The 18,349-nt window shown below is 44.3% G+C and overlaps 2 protein-coding genes across 7 annotated transcripts in view; both read right to left on the bottom strand.

Annotated features, from left to right (window-relative positions):
- Nucleotides 1-1,275: 1,275 nt before the first annotated feature.
- On the bottom strand, nucleotides 1,276-8,101 carry sting1 (stimulator of interferon response cGAMP interactor 1). Of its 6 annotated transcripts, XM_062475895.1 has the most exons (8): nucleotides 7,678-8,101; nucleotides 7,383-7,420; nucleotides 5,046-5,296; nucleotides 4,677-4,863; nucleotides 3,318-3,426; nucleotides 2,933-3,177; nucleotides 2,154-2,340; nucleotides 1,276-1,932 (listed from the first exon to the last, which is right to left on the bottom strand). In XM_062475895.1, the coding sequence occupies exons 3-8, from the start codon at nucleotides 5,285-5,287 to the stop codon at nucleotides 1,688-1,690; spliced, it is 1,215 nt and encodes a 404-aa protein (XP_062331879.1). In that variant the 5' UTR covers nucleotides 5,288-5,296; nucleotides 7,383-7,420; nucleotides 7,678-8,101; the 3' UTR covers nucleotides 1,276-1,687. The 6 variants fall into 6 exon arrangements, with proteins under 6 accessions (XP_062331879.1, XP_062331881.1, XP_062331878.1 ...); XM_062475897.1 differs by lacking the exons at nucleotides 7,383-7,420; nucleotides 7,678-8,101 and adding an exon at nucleotides 7,483-7,503 and having other exon boundaries at nucleotides 5,046-5,290; XM_062475894.1 differs by lacking the exon at nucleotides 7,678-8,101 and having other exon boundaries at nucleotides 5,046-5,290; nucleotides 7,383-7,501.
- Nucleotides 8,102-10,208: 2,107 nt separating this feature from the next.
- Nucleotides 10,209-18,349, bottom strand: part of ppp3cb (protein phosphatase 3, catalytic subunit, beta isozyme) — a 14,365-nt gene continuing 6,224 nt past the window's right edge. Inside the window, 13 exon segments of the mRNA XM_062476675.1 lie at nucleotides 10,209-10,890; nucleotides 12,188-12,235; nucleotides 12,735-12,832; nucleotides 12,969-13,053; nucleotides 13,131-13,208; nucleotides 13,317-13,369; nucleotides 13,371-13,440; nucleotides 13,881-13,975; nucleotides 14,543-14,620; nucleotides 15,625-15,764; nucleotides 15,962-16,107; nucleotides 17,335-17,446; nucleotides 18,021-18,145. Coding sequence (XP_062332659.1) covers nucleotides 10,712-10,890; nucleotides 12,188-12,235; nucleotides 12,735-12,832; nucleotides 12,969-13,053; nucleotides 13,131-13,208; nucleotides 13,317-13,369; nucleotides 13,371-13,440; nucleotides 13,881-13,975; nucleotides 14,543-14,620; nucleotides 15,625-15,764; nucleotides 15,962-16,107; nucleotides 17,335-17,446; nucleotides 18,021-18,145 — 1,307 coding nt within the window. The 3' untranslated portion in view covers nucleotides 10,209-10,711.

Genomic DNA, 18,349 nt, shown 5'->3' on the forward strand with positions numbered 1-18,349 from the left:
AGCCTTTCATCAGCTACAGCGCATTGGTGTTTCTATCAAATGATAAACCAATCAACATTTAGGCTACAAAACATTCACACTTACATTTAAAGTCGCATCTCCTCCCATTTAACCCGGACTAGCAGAATCTTCCTTAGAGTTTGTTCTCAGACAAACATAGGTTTAATTAAAACAAATAATCTTAGAAGCACTTTTGGCAGAGATAACGTAGCCTACATTTTAATAGGCTATACTGTATTCTTTCCCTTCTGTATTAATTTACAGTTTATAGCTACGCTATACAATATAGCTACTGATGTCAAGTGAAACAGATCGAGTATGCTTTAAAATGTTAGATTTGGCTGGATAGGAAACCTGGAGAAAAAATACTATACTGGACCCATGTGTGTGTGAGACTTTACAATCCATGTAAAGTTCAAAAATGAAAAATCTTCTTATCTTAAGCAACGTATTTTAAACGTGACAATAAGCATGAACTAGCTCAGAGAGCTGAGTTCTGAATGACACATAAGGTTGAGTCAATTCGGGGAAATTCCCTGTTTATGACCTCACCTTTACACCACAGACAATCATCTTCATACCTGACCCGTTTTCTTCCTGGTGTCATAATGATGATTGCCAAAGAGGAAGTGCATGTAGAAATTGAAGGGAAATGACACAGAATAGCAAGTAAGATTGACTAAACTGTCTGTCGGCTTGTCTGACTGAATGTCGGTCTGTTTGGTTTGCTGACTGTCTGCCTGACTGGTGGTCTGTTTTTCTGTCTATAAGTCGGACCGTCTATTTGACTGATTGTCTGACTGATTGTCTGATAGACCAAACAAGATAAACAAGTATCTATCCATCTCAGTCTTCAGAGGAAACTGGTAAAACTGGCCCTGGTCCCGAGTTCTAATCACCTGGCTGGACAATCACAGGATGGCCTGTGGCCTTGTTAGACTGCAACCCAACATTGATTACTGCACTCCTCATCTCATCTTATCTCTTTTCCCTCTCACACACTGACCAAAAGACCTGTGGTCAGGAAGATCAACACTGTGGGCTCACAGTATCAAAAATAATATACTTGTGTGTTTGTGAGGCAGAGAGAGAGAGAGAGAGACAGTAACATCAGGTGTAATATCTGCTGTAATCATGGCCAGGTGTGGAAAAAGGAACATTCTAGATCATGAAGTGTGTTCACACACGTGACCAAGGGAGGGGTTCCAGACAGCAACATGTCTGTGTGGCTCGTGGCTGTCGGCCTCCTCTGTTTGCACAGAGGAGGCCGACACCTGCCTCCCTCCCTCTCTCCCTCCCAAGCCTAAGGCACAGCCCAATTCCAAACTAAATCTTGTTACCTAGCACCAGGTTCTTCGCTCATTCCTAAATGCTTTTTTGTTTTGCTTATTTTTCCTATAGATCTGATATAGATGAACAGGTTGTAGTAGAAGCGATATCTAAAGTGTTTACAGTGAATAGAAAAAAACAAAGATAACACAACCAAAAAGTGTTTTCAAAGGCAGGCAGATACTACATCACAGAACTGTCTGTCATCAAAACACAATAGGTTACAATAGGGACACACATATGAATGGATAATAGGACAGACGAAATGAACAGATGATAAGGTAATATGTGATTTACTGACTGTGATTCATCTAAACACATAAGAAATCTTATTTCTCACACAGTTTACACATAAACGCTACACATCTGAGGTCTCTACAGGGTCCTTGAGAGACCTGGGCAGGTCCTGGCTGATCATGAGTTCAGGGTCTACGCTCATTGGTGCATCACTGCACTGGTGGCCGCCCCCTGGCTGGGCAGGTGTCAATATATGGCCAACATCTTGGTGGGGGTGTGGGGTCAGACAGTACTCCTCCCTCTCCTGCTGCAGCAGGTGGCTGAGGATGGTCTTGGACAGGAAATGAGGGTCATCCTCACGCTCGTCTACAAGAGGAAGCGTTCGGTCAAGTGTCAGCTTTCCTCTGATAAACCACAGGGTAAACAGAGACATAAGAAAGAGTAACAGCAGGTCAGACAGACGAACAAACAGACCGAAATAGACAGAGACAGACAGATGGACAGACACAGACAGACAGAGAGACAGACAGTCTGTAGAACAGAGAAAGACAGATGGACGGACAAACAGAAACAGATGCAGCACTTACCATTGAGAAGGATGAGTGTGTAGCGGTTCCTGCAGTCCAGTGAATGCTCCAGGATGTCCTGCAGGGTTCTGTAGAACAGCAGGACCTGCTCTCTCCGCTCTCTCTCTCCAAAACCTGAGTTGCTCTCATGGGACATCTGGTAGAGGGTCATGAGAGAGGTGGCATACTCCATGGCACACTGGTGGGACTAACCACATACACATTGTGTGTTTACACATCAGCCCACATGTTTACACACAAAGTGAGAGAGTTACAGATAGAGGATTGAGGACAAGAAGCAGAGACGTAAATGGATGTGCATAAATGCAGAGAAGCACAAACAGGGGATTGATAATATGTTTCCAGTGGAAAAGGTTTTTAAGAATATTTGTAGTTCACACAGACGACCAAGAGATAGCGCCATGGTATAATTTTTTTGCCCGTTCAACTAATCCAGTTCATATTAATCATAAGGTATTAGCGTTAGTTCCAACATATGGCCATAGGATGGTGCCAGTTTGCCAATTTTGCCATGACATTTACATTTAGTCATTTAGCAGACGCTCTTATCCAGAGCGACTTACAGTAAGTACAGGGACATTCCCCCGAGGCAAGTAGGGTGAAGTGCCTTGCCCAAGGACACAACGTCATTTTCCTGGTGGGGAATCGAACCGGCAACCTTCTGATTACTAGACCGATTCCCTAACCGCTCAGCCACCTGACTCCCATGAGAGGAAACAATGAAAGTCTTGTGCAATACAGACTCAGTCAGCACACTGTTACATCAGAATGTTAATCACCTTTCCATTCTCATCCAATACACTGTAGACACTGTGCTTGTAGACCCGCCCCCTGACCCCTGCTCTGTCCAGCTCTATGTTGGGGAGGTTGTCATAGAATTGAATGTTTGTGTCCTCATCCTCCAGATTCTGAGCGATGTTGGCGTTGAGGGGCAAGAGTATAAGGAGTCTTCTGGAGCCCCGCTTCTCAAACGGGCCAGCAGAGTGTGTGGTGCGGAACGATGCAATTGAATTCTCCAAATCTGCTAGAACGGGAGGTAAGCAGGCGATTCACTCATACAAGAGAGACAGAAAACGGGAAGAGTTTAATGAATGAACGTTTGCCTGATGTCACTTTGCAGTGTGTGTGTGTGTGTGCGTGCGTGTGTCATAGTACAGTACTCACGGGGCAGCACCAGCTTGAGGTAGCCCAGGTAAAATGACCAGGCCAAACCGTGGGCTACATTGTTCTTCTTCTCCTCACAGATCGCAGACACCTCCACCTGACATGGTCCCTGCAGGACGAACACACACACAGTAACACATACACAAACACATCCATGTACACACTGTGGCATCAGGAGAGGACGTGTGGTAGAGGGGCGTTATGTTTCTCTCCAGGAGTGGCTACCAGGCCACAATATGGCTGACGGGAGAACTACGTCTCCCAGAATGCACCACGCAGACAGGTGCAAATGCCTCAGCCCTCTGATTGAAGCGGGAGCTCAGGTGTGGGAGAGCGTACCTGGCACAAACGGAGTTCGATGCCAGATGAACGTTGATCTTGCGTATACCGTTGGTATGGTCCAAATGAGGAGCAACTTTATGAAGCTTATGTTTTACTTAAAAATAATTTATGTTTGCTACCTGAAATACTTTTTTTTTTGGTGAATAAACCGGTTTCTTTGTTTGAACGCACTTTGGCCTGCTCTGTCTGGTTGTGACGCATTGCCCTACACCCCGCTTAATGGTCCAGCCTCTCATGATACCACAACAAACAAACACATGCACACGCAGGTCTCAAAATATATAACTCGACAACTACTGTGTGTTTTTCTGTGTGTTTGTGTCACTATGTATGTGTCTGTATGTATGTGTGTGTATGTGTGTGTCAAGGCCACAGACAAAGACTTTTGAGACAGTGAGAGAGGCCATCAAGCTAGACACAGACACACACATGTCCACACACAACAGAAACCAAAACACAAAGTCTGAAATTACCTAGCCAAATGGCATCATCCCGGTGCAGTACAAATCAGGCCATTAGCCATGCATCTGAAAAGTAAGCTAATGGCCAGTCGCCCTAGTTCTTGTGTCCTGTCACAGTAATGACCATATGAAATAGGTTGTTGTGATATCACACTTCACTGGCACCCTCTTACAGTGATAGTGAACCATCTGGAGTTTTGAGGAACACAGTTTTTTGGTTTCAGAGAGATCGGAAATTGCCTGTGACTATTTCAAGATAATCAACATGTGCTCTGCTCTGAGCCTTTGAGAGAAGACAAGGTTTTTCCAAAGAGGTTTTGGGGTGAGTGAGTGGATGGGGTTGTACAAAAACCTCAAGCTAACAAGGAGTGACCTACAATGAGAATTTTACAGACTTGACTGAAACCGGCGTGACCAATCATTACCACCCTTCCTATAAATGTTCCCATGCGTGTGTTTACGTCTTGCATCCGTGGTCCTATCCTCTCAGCATAATACAATGTACGCACATCTACAGACATCCAAATCTTTTGCAAGAACCTCCCCACTCTCTCACCAGTATTTCCAGGTTTTTGAGGGGGATGTAGAGGACAGAGAGCAGCACCACCAGTTTCCAGCGACCCCCCTCTGTCTGATGATCCCCCTCCAGGGCCAGCAGTAGCCCTGCCAGGCCCAGGCTCAGCAGAGTACGCCCCCCCACACAGGAGAGCAGCATCTGGCCTGTCAGCAACCTACCGCGGTACCTGGGGGGTGGAGGGGTTGGGGTAGGTGGGAGGGAGGGGGACCACAGGCGAAGAGAGAGGCCAGGGAGGAGGGAGAAAGATCGGTTGGGTAAAGCATAACAGATGAAGTAAAACTCTCTTTCTCTCAGTGTGTGTGTGTCTCTCTCTCTCTCTCACACACACACACACACTACCACCCTCACCGAGTAGATGAGCGGAACAGCCACTCTTCCATCAGGAGACAAACCCCGTGCAGCAAGGGCCCCGTAGTCAGCATGAGCATCGACGTGGCAAGCAGCCCGATGAAGTCCTCAGGTGCCATCATCAACAGGAGTGCCACCACCATGGCAGCCAGGAAGCAGGCACACGTTCTGGGCAGAGTCCCTCGAGGCAGAGGGACCAGCGATTCCTCCCCTACCAGCTGGCGCATTTCACACACCATCATAACCTGATGCTACCAGAGATAACAGTTTAGTATTCAGTGACGATAGAGGTGGAAATATGAAACAGATAAAGGATGTGGGAAGCAATTGTTGAAGAAACTAGACGTCTTCCAGAAGGATTAGCAAAATAGAGTCTGAGTCAGAATATCTTTTAAAAACTCAAGATGGCTTGGTGGTTTATTCAGCGAGGCAGATGCAGCATACATGGAAGGTTCAAAGGGCACTCACATTTACTTGGACATCTCATTATATAGACAAATATGAGGATCAGACCCCCGCCCTGTCTGATACAATGACGCAACCTTCTAGAATGTTCTTTAACCCGTTCCTATCCACCCCAAAACTGCGTGCGCATCCCCTGGCTCTTAAAGTGTTGATCAACTTTTCTCTTACTCCTCGCTTTGTATCTTCAACTCCCAACAACCCCACTTCAACTTTCCTATTGCTAAGAACCTATTACTTCGGATGCATGACTTTGGCCTGATGTGGAAAAAACATCAATACTGTTGTAATTATGAAGATGGGTAATGATTATGGATTTAATGAAACTTGTAATCACTTTTCTAGTACATGCTATATTATTAGAAACCAGATGCAAAGCTGTTGACTGATTATTGTTATCCCTAAACAATGGTAGGAGACATGAAGCCCAAAATATAAGGTTTAAATAATTAAAGGATGAGTGGGGGAGAGGAGCATGTGTATGCTTTCATAAAGGACCAGGATGCACAGCTATGACTTATGAGACGTATTTGTGGCCTTACGCCCAGGAGCCTAGTGCAGCTGGCTGCCCTCCTAAGACAGGAGCATCCTGTTGATTGAGTCTAGCAATTCATTGTTATCTAATAACAGCCCACTCTTCTCAAAACACGCACTCTTTTCCCATCCTAAGTTTGCCAAACTATATTTCCCGATCAGATATTCTCTCTGTTCTGGTTTGATCTTGTTCAGAGTATAATTCTACTGCGTAGGCCGCAGTCCGCCATCTTAGGCCCCAAAACTCTTCTCCGGTTGCCACCTTCCCAATAATCAATTTACCACCACACAATCATGTTAGATAGAGGCCAACCTAATGTTGCGGCACTCTTTTTGAAGGAACAGTACAACACCCAGAAGGAGAAAGACAATTCAATCCCTAAAAAAAGTGCAAGAAGTGTTTGCATGTTTTATTTATAAGTTGACGCTCTTACCTTCTATAGTTACAAGGGTATTTCACTTCCCATTTACACACATCTGCTATCACCGGTGTTCTTTACAATGATTAGACTTGATTCACAGATAAAACAAATCTAAGCTACACTCTTTCTGTGAAATGAAAAAGAGGTGTAGATGGTGTGCCTAAGATGCTCATTCATGTGTGTTTGTTCCCTGAGGCTGTAATTCAGCAGGTTGGTGCAGGGTCTACATTTCTGGGAAATCCTTTGTGACCTCATTGCTTGATACACAATCATACCATTCAATCACACCATATGCCTGGCTGTCTAACTCAAACTTGGAGCGCTGATTTGACTCTGTTTCAACTTCCATTTGCAAACCAAAAAGGTTGGTTTAGGTGCCACTGAATGGACATATGTGAAGCCCTCTGTGACCATTGCTTGTAAAAAGGGCTATACAAATATATTTGATTTTATCAACTATGTTGGACCTGATGTTAGTTTCCTCCAGGATCACAATGACTAGTATTGAGAGACTTGTTGCTCTTGTTGGTTAGTTTCAAATTCTTTTACTAGCTGTGAAATATTTTACTGTTATACTGTCTGCTAAATGCATAAATGTAAATGTAACTAATAGCACAATATTGCTGAAACATGAGATCATATCCACAAACGTTCATGGGTTCCTGATCATTTACATGACTTTTGAAACATTTGAATCTACAGTTAAACAAGATTTATAGAATATGTGATGCTGTCAGACACTGAGGAAAAGTATAATTCTTGAATCTGATATTCATCATTGTACCATTGTAATACCATGTGCTTGCTAGTACGCTTCAGTAGAATGTATCACTCACATTATGATCTTCTTCCTTGACCCAAATTTTCAAACAAATTATGGTTTCTGCCAATGTGTTGGATACACAGAGATAATTCTTACCTTGCCACAGAAAGATCCCACTTCTGCGCTTTGAGACTCTAGAGGAGATACAGGACACAAAGCAGGCAAGTGGGTTTCTCAGCGCTGATGTCACACTCACCTTCTTCTTCTAACTTCCTCTTTTTCTCTTTATGTGTTACATGTAAACTTCAACTAAACAAATGTTTTTCTTTCAGTAACTCAGCTGAATATCGAGTCGAGACAAGTGAGAGCGGAAATGGAGAGTTGTATCACCAGTTTTTGTATGAGGAGCAAATGACATACAATAGCATTTCAAATCATTTTACCAACTCACAAGGCTACTGTGTACAGCAGATTGTATCATTTATGGAGAAGATCTAATAGCCTGACGTTGTCATACTCATAATTATAGTCAGAATATGAGTCTGAAACCGCTCCGTTGGGCTGTGAGTATGGGGCGTGTTTCAACCGAACCCGGGAAAAAATGCCTCTCCGCTAAATTGGATAGACCTACAACCAATCAGAGCAACGTAATATGTTGTTTGTTGAAAACGAATTCAACCCAAGCGCTCTTTGGTGACGTGGTTGATTACATTACTGTTGATCATCTGTCCATCATCTTATAAAGCCCGCACTGACAATTTGATTGGACCGAACAGCTCCTGTTTGTACATACTTTTTCCCAAAACTAGCGATCCCAGACCCAACTTCCCGACCAAATTTTATTTTGTGGGCGGGGCTAAGTTGGGCTGGCAGCCAGGCTAAAGATCTAACTGAAATCCAAATGTTTGATTCATGTACCAGTAATGTCTGGAGGTGTGCCGGCCTTCAGGGGTATTACGCGTCAACGAATGTGTATTGTGTTATAAGAAACGGTTGAGAATGACATTTTTTAATTTACAGAATGACAGTAAACTGAGACAATGATCTGTCCTTCATACAATTGTATTGACCTTTTACGTATATAGGTATGTTTGTGAATTTGTAGATGACAGGGTCTGTTTGTATGCCCTGGGTGTATATGTTGTGGAGAAAAAATAAAACTAGAACTTAAACTCACATCATTCCGGAATTAGATGGACTGAACATTCTGTCCTGTCTGCACAGTGCAGACAGGACTGTGACGTGGTTGATTACAGTCCTGCCTGTCTGCACAGTCCTGTGCAGACAGGCAGGACTGTGCATGTGGACATGTCTGTATGCTTGTGTGGGGCGGAGGAAATAAGCAGAAGTTTACAAAAGGTTCATGCATATTTATTTCAAGAGTAAAAAAGTGATTTGTCCCGTGGGGCATGCTTACAGTGTGTGAGTGACTGGGGAGTCCGTCAGAGAAAGAGAGAGAGAGATAGAACCGTGGCACAAACTCTATGGCACAAGGTCCCCATGGGCTCACCGCTCCAAGTAAAGCACAATGAGACCAATTAGGATCAGTGAAAAAAAGAAAAGAAAAAAGACCAAATGTGAGAGCAATCAGCAGAGCGCTTAAGAATAATGTCCATAATAATAAGATAGAATAAGAAGAATATTATCATCATAATCATCATCATCAAAGAACAAGAATATTGTCAAGAAATATGATTAGAGTACACTTTTCCTTTAAAATGTGGAGACACACATCAGTATGTATTGGTGTGTCCGCTTGGTCTTCACAACTTGAGTTTACCATGCAATCATGCTCTGGCTGCCTGAATGCCGGTGTCTCATATAGTGTGGTCATTCATCAGTTAAATATTCAAAACAACTCCTTTATACCCACAAAGAAGAGAGGAGAGGACGAGTCTCGGGGACAGACGCCTCAGATAAGCGTACTGTCTTTGTACAGCATTGAGAGAAAAAAATAATTTATGAGTACAGTTATGACAAAAGAAATTAACATAAAAAAAAATCAATCACAAAATAAATACCAAAATGAAAAAAAAAAATTATGTACAAAGAAATTAGCATCCCTAAATTAAGTAGAAGTGAGAAAAATATTAGAACTTACCATAGTGAAACACAGCACAATTATAATTTTTCACATTATCAGAGAACTTAACCGCATGCACTGATGCATCTATAAATGCTTTTACAAATAACCCTCTTTGACTTCTGGCCGTTGCAGCAAATCTTTTAATGCAAACATTCCACTTCCTTGGTCAAACAAAACACCAGGTATAGCTGGTTAAAAGAAGTTTCATTAAATAAATAAATTAATTAAAAAAAAATGATAATCCAGTCTGGACAGAATATGCGAAAAGTCTAGAAATATAATACATGGAATGGATTTCAAATCAACTGTTCTATTCCACGTGTTTCCTGTACATGTGCCTTCAGTGTGTAATTGTCCATTCTGTGTTTTATTTCTGCCTTTGTTACTAGGTCAGGCTCGATGGGTACACATTGTCTCTGAACAGATATGAGGTCTGTGGCTACGACCTTGTCTATCTTATAGGGCATCATCTGTCTGTTGTACTGCACTGTGAGTCTACTGCATTCCACTTTTTTTCCCTTAAATTTTCTGTCCAGTTTGGTAATAAATAAGTGAATTTCCTGGTATTCTCATTTATTACTAGTAGCAAAACATGCTTGGATTGCAAGATCTTCTCGTACGTTTGCAGATGAAAACTCAATTAAAATTTCACCCACATAGATAAGAACTCATACAATTTTGCACACACACACATACAATCGCACACACATAAACTCCCACACACTGTATGACAACAACCATCCAGTCAATATTTCTAGCTATGTCCTTAGAAAATCAAGTAAGTGACACCAACCAGCCTTATAAACAGCTTCCAGTTTAGATGCAAAGAGGAAACATAAATTCACAGGCAGAGAGTCCACTCCCCCCTCGCCATCCCCCCCACCACCACCCCTCAGTGCCCCTTCCCTAGCCCTGATTCCAACCCCGGTTATACCAATCTATGCCACCTGAAACTGCCAATCCACCACACAGAATATGAACAGTATAGCTCTTGTCTTACATTTGTACTTTTTCTGTAGATCTTCCTTGTGTGGTCAGGTGGTGATGGGACTTGTAGTTTGTCTTTTTGTAGAAGCTGGTTAGTCCAAAAGAGGCCTCATTCAGCCTTTCATGGCATAGTTCTGCCACACCCGCATGCACACGCACGCTCACAGACAAGCACACACACACACACACACAGATCTGGCGAGCAACACTAGGGGTAGGGAGAGAGGAGGTTTATGTGTGTGCGTTTGTGTATAATTGTCTATGCACACGTTCGTACATATCATTTCTGCATATGAGTATTTCCAAATGGGTTTGCACTAGTATGCCTACTGTGTTTGTTCTGCTAGTGTATACACTGCACGTGTGTGTATGTCTGTCTGGGCATGTATCCATCTGCGTGAATGTGTGTGTATCACTGTATATTGCTGTTGTTATCGGTGCCATTGGGCTCTCCCATGTTCATGCGGCCCATGGACAGACCCACGCTGTTGACCACGTCTCTCCTGGGGGGCATGCGCTCGTTGATGCGGTCCAGCCCCTTGGCCTCCTCGAAACTACTGATCCTGTGTTGAGGGGAGAAGCCTCGGATTGCTGGGGAGAGAACACGCCGTTAGTGGACTGCACACACACGCCACTTATTTCCAGACTGCGACACAGACTACAAGTACAAGTCATGTACGTTACCAATGGACCTGGGTCAAATGTATGGATCAATCACTGAGACAGTTGATAGTATTTGCTTCAATGTTATGAATGGAATAAACCAAGCCCAGCCCAAGTATATTTTCAAATGGTACTTGACCCAGGTCTGGTAAACAGATATCAAATAGACTACACATAAAGTACAAACAACGTAGCTAATACACACCATTACCAGTTCTCTAGCCTACAGAACTATACTATACAAACATGAGAGACTAGACAGTGGGTAGACCAAACACAATAGAACAATATACAAGACACAGAATGACTGTAGTCAAACACGTCAAACCACAGACCCACTGTAATCAGATAAGAAATTGTATAATTATTCTACAATTTTTTTTTATCCTGTTCACGACATGATCTTCTCAATCTTAGTATGGATCCAGTGCAGGGGGCTGCATTGGCAAACCGCTTTGTCTGGTTGGAGAATTATGTGTGTATGTTAGATGCAAACTGCCACTTGGTAGAAATTTTATGACTGCTAGAATATGGAGTGACGTTTTGTGTATGTGTTTTTGCAGACTCATAACAGTCAACTTGGAGACTGCACCGGCAATGCTTTTTCTTGGTCATCATGAAATCATGAAATGTCACAATTTAGACTCAAGATCCAAAGCAGGGGCTGATAGTGGGTCATGTAACTGAGAGTAAAGCTCATCAACCCGATGTGGCCTATGCTGACTCAAAGCTATGTGTGTAGGAGGGTATATTTGTGCATGTGTGTGTCCACACTCGTTGGAAATGTGTGCGCACAGGCACACGTTTGGAACGTGTGTGTATATGTGTGTGTTATTTCCTGAGTGGGGACAAGGTTAGGAAGTGTATGTTTGTAGTCGGCCGGGCATAAGCAGAGTCAGGCGTTACCATGAACAGTGCTGTTAGAGGAGCTCAATGCTTTGTGGGTAAGTTTATGGCATCATGGCTAGTGGATGGGTGGCAGATAAGGACTCTGACAGACACACAAACACACACACACACTATCTCTCTCTCTCTCTCTCTCTCTCTCTCTCTCTCTCTCTCTCTCTCTCTCTCTCTCTCTCTCTCTCTCTCTCTCTCTCTCTCTCTCTCTCACTCTCTCACTCTCTCACTCATTCTCTCTTCAACCCCACCTCTCTCTCCATCTTTCTTTTATTCACACACACGCACACACACAGTGGAATGAGTGGATACAGTGAGCAATTACCTTCAGCGTCCTCAACTGTCTCGATGGCTTCAATGGCCTCAATGGTAGCTGAGGGATGCAGAGAGACGGATAGAGGTGGCAGAAAGAAAGGAGAAATGGGAAAAGAAAGAGAGCAAAGAGAGCGATAGGGGCCATGGAGAGAGAGAGAGCGAGAGACAGAAAGAAAGAGGGGGTTGTTTTACTCATGCAAACGCTCACAGCGGCACACAGAGGCCGATCGAGAGGGCGCTTGGTTGCTAGCGTGTCCTGCAGCTAGCGTTAGCTCCCGTCGGCACACACCCCCTCTCTCTCTCGCGCTCTCGCGCGGAACCTCTCTCTCACTCACGCACGCACGCACTCACAACCAGCCGCCGTTAGTAGTCCTGTTGGTGAGGTGACGTGAGGTGAGGAAGTGACAGAGCACGAGTGAGTGAGTCAGTGACGGGGCACGACCGATAGAGAATCTGACAGAAATAAAGAAAAAAGTAAAGGAGAAAAGGAAGAGGGGGGGGGGGGAGCCATACGCTCATTGTGTGTGCGCACACGCGTGTGTGTGTTCTGAACTCACCACTCTGGAGAGTCTGTTTCCCTCCGGATAGTACTCCGCTGGGCAGCATGCCTGTGGGGGTCAAGCCCTTCAGGGTCAACACGTTCTCACTTTCCTCCCTGATAGAGAGAGAGGGGGAGGGGGGAGAGTGAGGTGGTGAGAGACAGAGAGAAATAGAGAGAGAGCGAAACTAGAGCACATCTGATAGTGTGCACTCACAAAAAAACACACACACACACACGCTGTCTCACTCACCGTAAGACAGAGAACATTTTCGCCATCTTCCCAATCGCTCGGATCTTGTTCTTGATTACCTCTTTCCTGGCAGCTGCTGCATTGGCTGTAAGATAACGAATCAGACATGAGGACATTGCAGAGGAAGGTCCAAATCATAAGGAAAGGGTAGGTCCCTCTTACCGTCATAGATCTCGTCCCCATCGTTCATGAGCTCGTCATCAGAGCAGATACTGAGAACGTTCACCAGCATCTCGGTCACTGTGGAATGGTGCACACTCTAAGAGTCAGACGTGTGTGCAAGGGTGTGCGTGAACATTACAGAACAACTGAAAAAATGCATGTGTGTGTGTCTGAGCTGTGGTCCACCTTTCTCTCCCACGAAGGGCAGGGACCAGGTGAAGACGTCCATGAAGTTGGGCCCAGTAGGGGTGGGGTGAACAGTTGAACTGACGGATGTTCATCACGTTGTTCTCATACTTCAACACCGCCGCTGAGAGAGAGAGAGAGAGAGAGAGAGAGAGAGAGAGAGAGAGAGAGAGAGAGAGAGAGAGAGAGAGAGAGAGAGAGAGAGAGAGAGAGAGAGAGAGAGAGAGAGGGAGAGAGAGAGAGAGAGAGAGAAAGAGAGAGAGAGAGAGAGAGAGGACACCCCCGTTACACACTGTTACCTTGTGTGCTTCAGAGGTGTGTGTGTGTGAGTGTGTGTGTGAGTGGGGGCTCGTTTGTCTCTGTCATGTGCACGCTTGTAAAAGGTCTTGTGTGTTCTTGTTTGAGTGAGGCGTGTGCTTGCACCAATCTGAATGCATCTCTGCATGTGAATATGTGTGTGATTGTGTACGTGTTTGTGTCTCTGTGCAAGAAGTATACTGCCTGTGTGTGTGTGTGTGTGTGTGTGTGTGTGTGTGTGTGTGTGTGTGTGTGTGCATGTCAAACCTTTGTTGTTGTACACGTCCAGGTAGTTGGGTGCAGAGAATATAGTGATAAGAGAGGGGAAGCCTGTGGTCTGACTTTTCCTGTACATCCGGTACCTTTAGAGGGGAGGAGATGGAAGGAGGGGTGAGGATGGAAGCAGGTGGATGGAAGTGGAGAATGAAGGGGGCAAGAAATGAAAATGGAAAGCAGGATAAATATGAAGAACTGAGAGTCTAAGACTGACAGGATGTAACGGAAACTTCATAAACGCTGCTGAAGAGAGGGAGTTCAACAAACAGCCTTGGCTAGGTTTGGCTTTCAGGAGAAACTATAAAAGTTACACAATCAGGCTATTGACAGTTTTTCCATGAGTGGTTGACATTTGGGGAGGTGACGGGTTACAGGCGCTGCTAGTGATAGTGTATTTATAGTAAGGAACGTCAACATCGTAGTATCAGCTAACAAACTTGCTTGGTGTGTTTGAGTAACGCGATCCGTTAAATCACTGAGTCTCTGTGATGTAAATATCAAGGGACACAGGAGGCAAGAGATAAAGACAGCAGCTTTAACACAAGGCAAGTCACTGACGATGTGCAGTATCGATGTTGTTCAGGGGAAGGTGTCGTTTTTTTTTTTTGCTGCGTTTTGTAGATCTGATGTTCCCCTGACAACGTGCTACTCACCCAGCATCCTGCGCTTCATGCGCCCTGATAACTGACAGCAGGTTGTTGGTCTGTAGGAACTCGCACACCGCAGGGTAACTGGAGACCAGAGAGGGAGGTGAAGAAAGAGAGGGAGGTAAAAAATGAGAGAGGGAGGTAAATAGAGAGGGGGGAGGGCAATAAAGAAGGATAGAGGAGGGAGTGAGAGATGGAAAAAAGAGAGGGAGGTGAACAAAGAAAGACAGAGGTAGAAGAAAGAGAGTTCGAGAACATTAAAGGGTGGGAGAAATGGAGAGAGGGATAAAGAGACATAACTGTTAAGTCTTAACCAAACCTTGACTGTGTCCCAAATAAGCTTCCCCATGGAAAGCTAATAAATACAAATGAGCATTGAGTGTCGGTAGTAACAGACTTAGATTTCATTCACTCTTTTACCACCAGGTGGCTAAAAAGAGTATAAACTGAACAATAGAGGTAAACAATGTTAAGGGGAAAGCCAAAGCAAACAGCAGTGAATATAGTGCAGTTAAATACCATACTAGTCTATCACTGTCTCCTAATAACCGGTTCATGTCATCCTAAGCTCTTTCTTTCTAAATTCTCCTTTCTTAATATCTCTTTTTCTCCAGCGTTCCATCCCTCTAACTCTCTTCTCTCACTGTATCTTAATATCACTCCAAATCTGGCAGTAGTAGCCAGTTGTCATGGAAACAGTACAGTGCAGTCTCCCTAGGGATTCTGGGATATCGTTTTATGCTGTGTGTGTGTTTGTGTGTGTGTGTGTGTGTGCGTGTGTGTGTGTGCGTGCGTTTGTGTGAGAAGAGAGAGAGCTGTAGCTGTAGCTGTAGCTGAACTGGCCAATATTTTCTGTCTGTTATACGAACCCAATTATTCCTGGATATTGCATTTTGGAGAGTGCTGGCTTTCACATCTCTCTGTTCTCCCACTACTAACACCAACAGGCCCACCAAGTCCTGATGTATCTCACCAGGGTTGGTATGTGTGTGTGTTTGTGTGTAAACTGTATGTATACATAATATACTATACGCGCAATGTGTGTATGTATAATATACTGTGTAAATGTGTGTGTGTGTGTACTATACCTGTAGAAGTAGGAGCAGCCCCTGACTGTGTTGTGTCCAAAGTATTCTTGTGTTTTCTCATTGCCAAAGTCCTCCAGAGGGTCCGCCCACAGGAGGTCACACATGGGCCCGAATGCCGGAGGCTCTTTGAACCGGTCCAACTGGGCCACACAGAAGAGGTCAGAATCAGAACCACACATACACACTCAGAGAGAGTCGTCTCCATGGCAACTACAACCACACAGAGGGGAAGCGGTGTCACATCGTGGGGGAATCACCATGGAAACCGGCATTCATCGGAAAGATGTCTCTGTGGGAATGTGTGTGTTTGGGTGGGAATAGTGAGCAGTGCGTATACCTTCTTTATGTCGTCAAGTGTGTGTATCTCTGGCGAGAGACCTCCGTGGACACACAGGAACTGCTGGTTCATCAGGGCTGCCAGGGGCAAGCAATCAAACGCATCCATACAGGAGTCATACACCTGCTCCGAGTACTTTATCTTACCTGGGGGCAGACCGAGACAGAGAGTGAGAGGGCTAATATAGCAAGAGAACAGGAGAAAGAAGGGAGTAAGGGAAAGGGGGGAAAAGACAAAGAGAGACAAAGAAAGATCAAAAGAAAGATACAGAAAAATAATTTGAAATAAGGGGAATGGCAAGAGCAAAAGAGAGGATAGATTGAGAATGACATAGCAAGGGGGGAAAGAAAGATTAAGAAAACTGAGTGAGAGAGAGGAAAGATGGGTCAGGGTGAAGAGAGAAAGAGATGTGATAGGAAAATAAGAGCAAGTTGAACTGAAACACGATACACTGCAAGGTCTGAACCATTATACATTTGAGCTTTGTGTGTGCCCATGGAAGTGTGTACTGTTTGGGATGTGTTTGTGTGAGAGTGTTTTAGTTAGTGTGTGTGTCAGTCTCTCCATCTGCTGAGTGTGGACAGAGTGCTCATTAATACCAGCTCACCAGTCATCAGCTCAGTCCTCACACATGTAAACACACACATGCACACACTCATGCATGCACACACACACACACACACTTGAATGCATACAAACATACTCATGAAGACAAACACATGATACAAGATACAATCTCATGAAAAGGCATGCACATACACACATACACACAGAGCAGATGGTAATTGAGGGCGCCCACTATTTGCCATAAGCATCAGGGGAAATTAGCCTGTTCGTCCCATGGCCAATCACATTCCGTAGTCTATGTCCCTGGGCCAATCAGTGGAGGCCAAATTTATTTCCTGCTAATCACCTGCTCTATGACAGGCCACTGTCATCCTGAACCAAAGGAGAAAGGAGAGGATGAAGGGAAGAGAGAGGGAGGAATAGGCGAGAGAGGGAGGAGAGGAGAAAATGAGAGTGAGGAGTGAGAGAAGAAAGGGTAGAGTACGAAAGAGAGGGAAGAAGTACCAAAGAGGAGAGAAAGGACAGATGACAAAGGAATAGCATGAGGGGGGATGAGAGAGAGAGCAGGATGAACAGAGGAATGACAGAGAAGTGGAAACAAAAGTCTAGTTTGATGAAAAGGGTGGAGAAAGGAAGGTGAGAAATTGTTTTACGAGAAATGGGATAGAAAGTGAGAGAAAAGACACAAAGAAAAAGGAAAGGAAATCATAATAATAGGAAAAAACAATAAAGGGATTGAAAGGAACTGAGTGAAAACAGTGAGGAAGACAAGGGGTGGAAATGTAAGTAAATGGATAGATACTCACATTCTTGTTTGAAAGTGAAATATTCTGTCAGGTGTCTACATTCATGGTTTCCCCGTAGAAGAAATAACGTCTTTGGGTAAAGGATTTTCAATGACCACAGATACAACACACACTGAAAGAGAAAGAAAAAGAGAGAATGTCAGAGGAGAGGTAGAGAGAGAGAGGGAGACACAGGAAAGGATGTCACAGGCAGGCAAACATTGCCTCCCAGCTGTGAAAGCAGATAAGTCGTTTGTTGTGTCATCGTGCCATTGTAAGGGACACCGTTTAAAACATTCTGATGCTTATCATAGAAAAACAGAGGTTTATTCCATCCTGTTCCGTCAATGAGCAAACAGGTCTTGTTGTGTGGCACAAGAAAAATAACAAGATGAATCAATATAATATCATATGAACTGCGCTGGTTGAACAGATAGCAGTCATCGTTTTCAGTAAATGTGCTTACTGAATTCAGAACGCTGGAAAAACTAACGTCTACCAACAGAATCACAGGAGAAACAAAGTAGCACTAAAATCTACTTGAGAAGTGGATTCAGAGTATCTACTCCACTCTACCACCTCTATACAGTATACTATACATGTAGAGTGCTCTAGCACCTGGATTGTGTGCTTAGTATTAGTAGTGCTCTAGTCTAGGTAGTATACCCTATAGAGTGCACTAGAGGGGGTTTCGTGTGCCTACTCACCTCAATACTGAAGTATCCCCGGTCCACATAGTCCCCCAGGAATAGGTAGCGCGTGGTAGCAGGGGACCCGCCCACCTCAAACAGCTTCATCAGATCAAAGAACTGTCCGTGGATGTCACCGCAAACTGCAATGCAACGCCTCGCAATGTTAGTACAACGCTGTGCCAATGTTAGTGCAGCTTGAACTCACTGATCAGGGATGTCCCAGCTAGATGCAGCTCAGTGTCCGACCAACGTTTGACTGGCCTGACACCGACGTAAGACAGACGTTAGACTAACAAAATGCCAACATGGGATCAGCTTCGTAGAATTCTTACACATATCAAAGC

Source organism: Osmerus eperlanus, chromosome 13 (genome assembly GCF_963692335.1).
Source record: "Osmerus eperlanus chromosome 13, fOsmEpe2.1, whole genome shotgun sequence".
In the NCBI taxonomy this organism is placed as follows: domain Eukaryota; kingdom Metazoa; phylum Chordata; class Actinopteri; order Osmeriformes; family Osmeridae; genus Osmerus; species Osmerus eperlanus.

Bases quoted from the DNA above. Each gene is read 5' to 3' on its own strand.
- sting1 (XM_062475895.1), bottom strand. From the start codon at position 5,287: ATGATGGTGTGTGAAATGCGCCAGCTGGTAGGGGAGGAATCGCTGGTC. The intron at 4,864-5,045 runs GTGAGGGTGGTA...TCCACCCCCCAG, and splicing joins CTGTTCCGCTCATCTACTCG to GTACCGCGGTAGGTTGCTGA. The intron at 3,427-4,676 runs GTGAGAGAGTGG...TTCGTCCTGCAG, and splicing joins TCAAAAACCTGGAAATACTG to GGACCATGTCAGGTGGAGGT.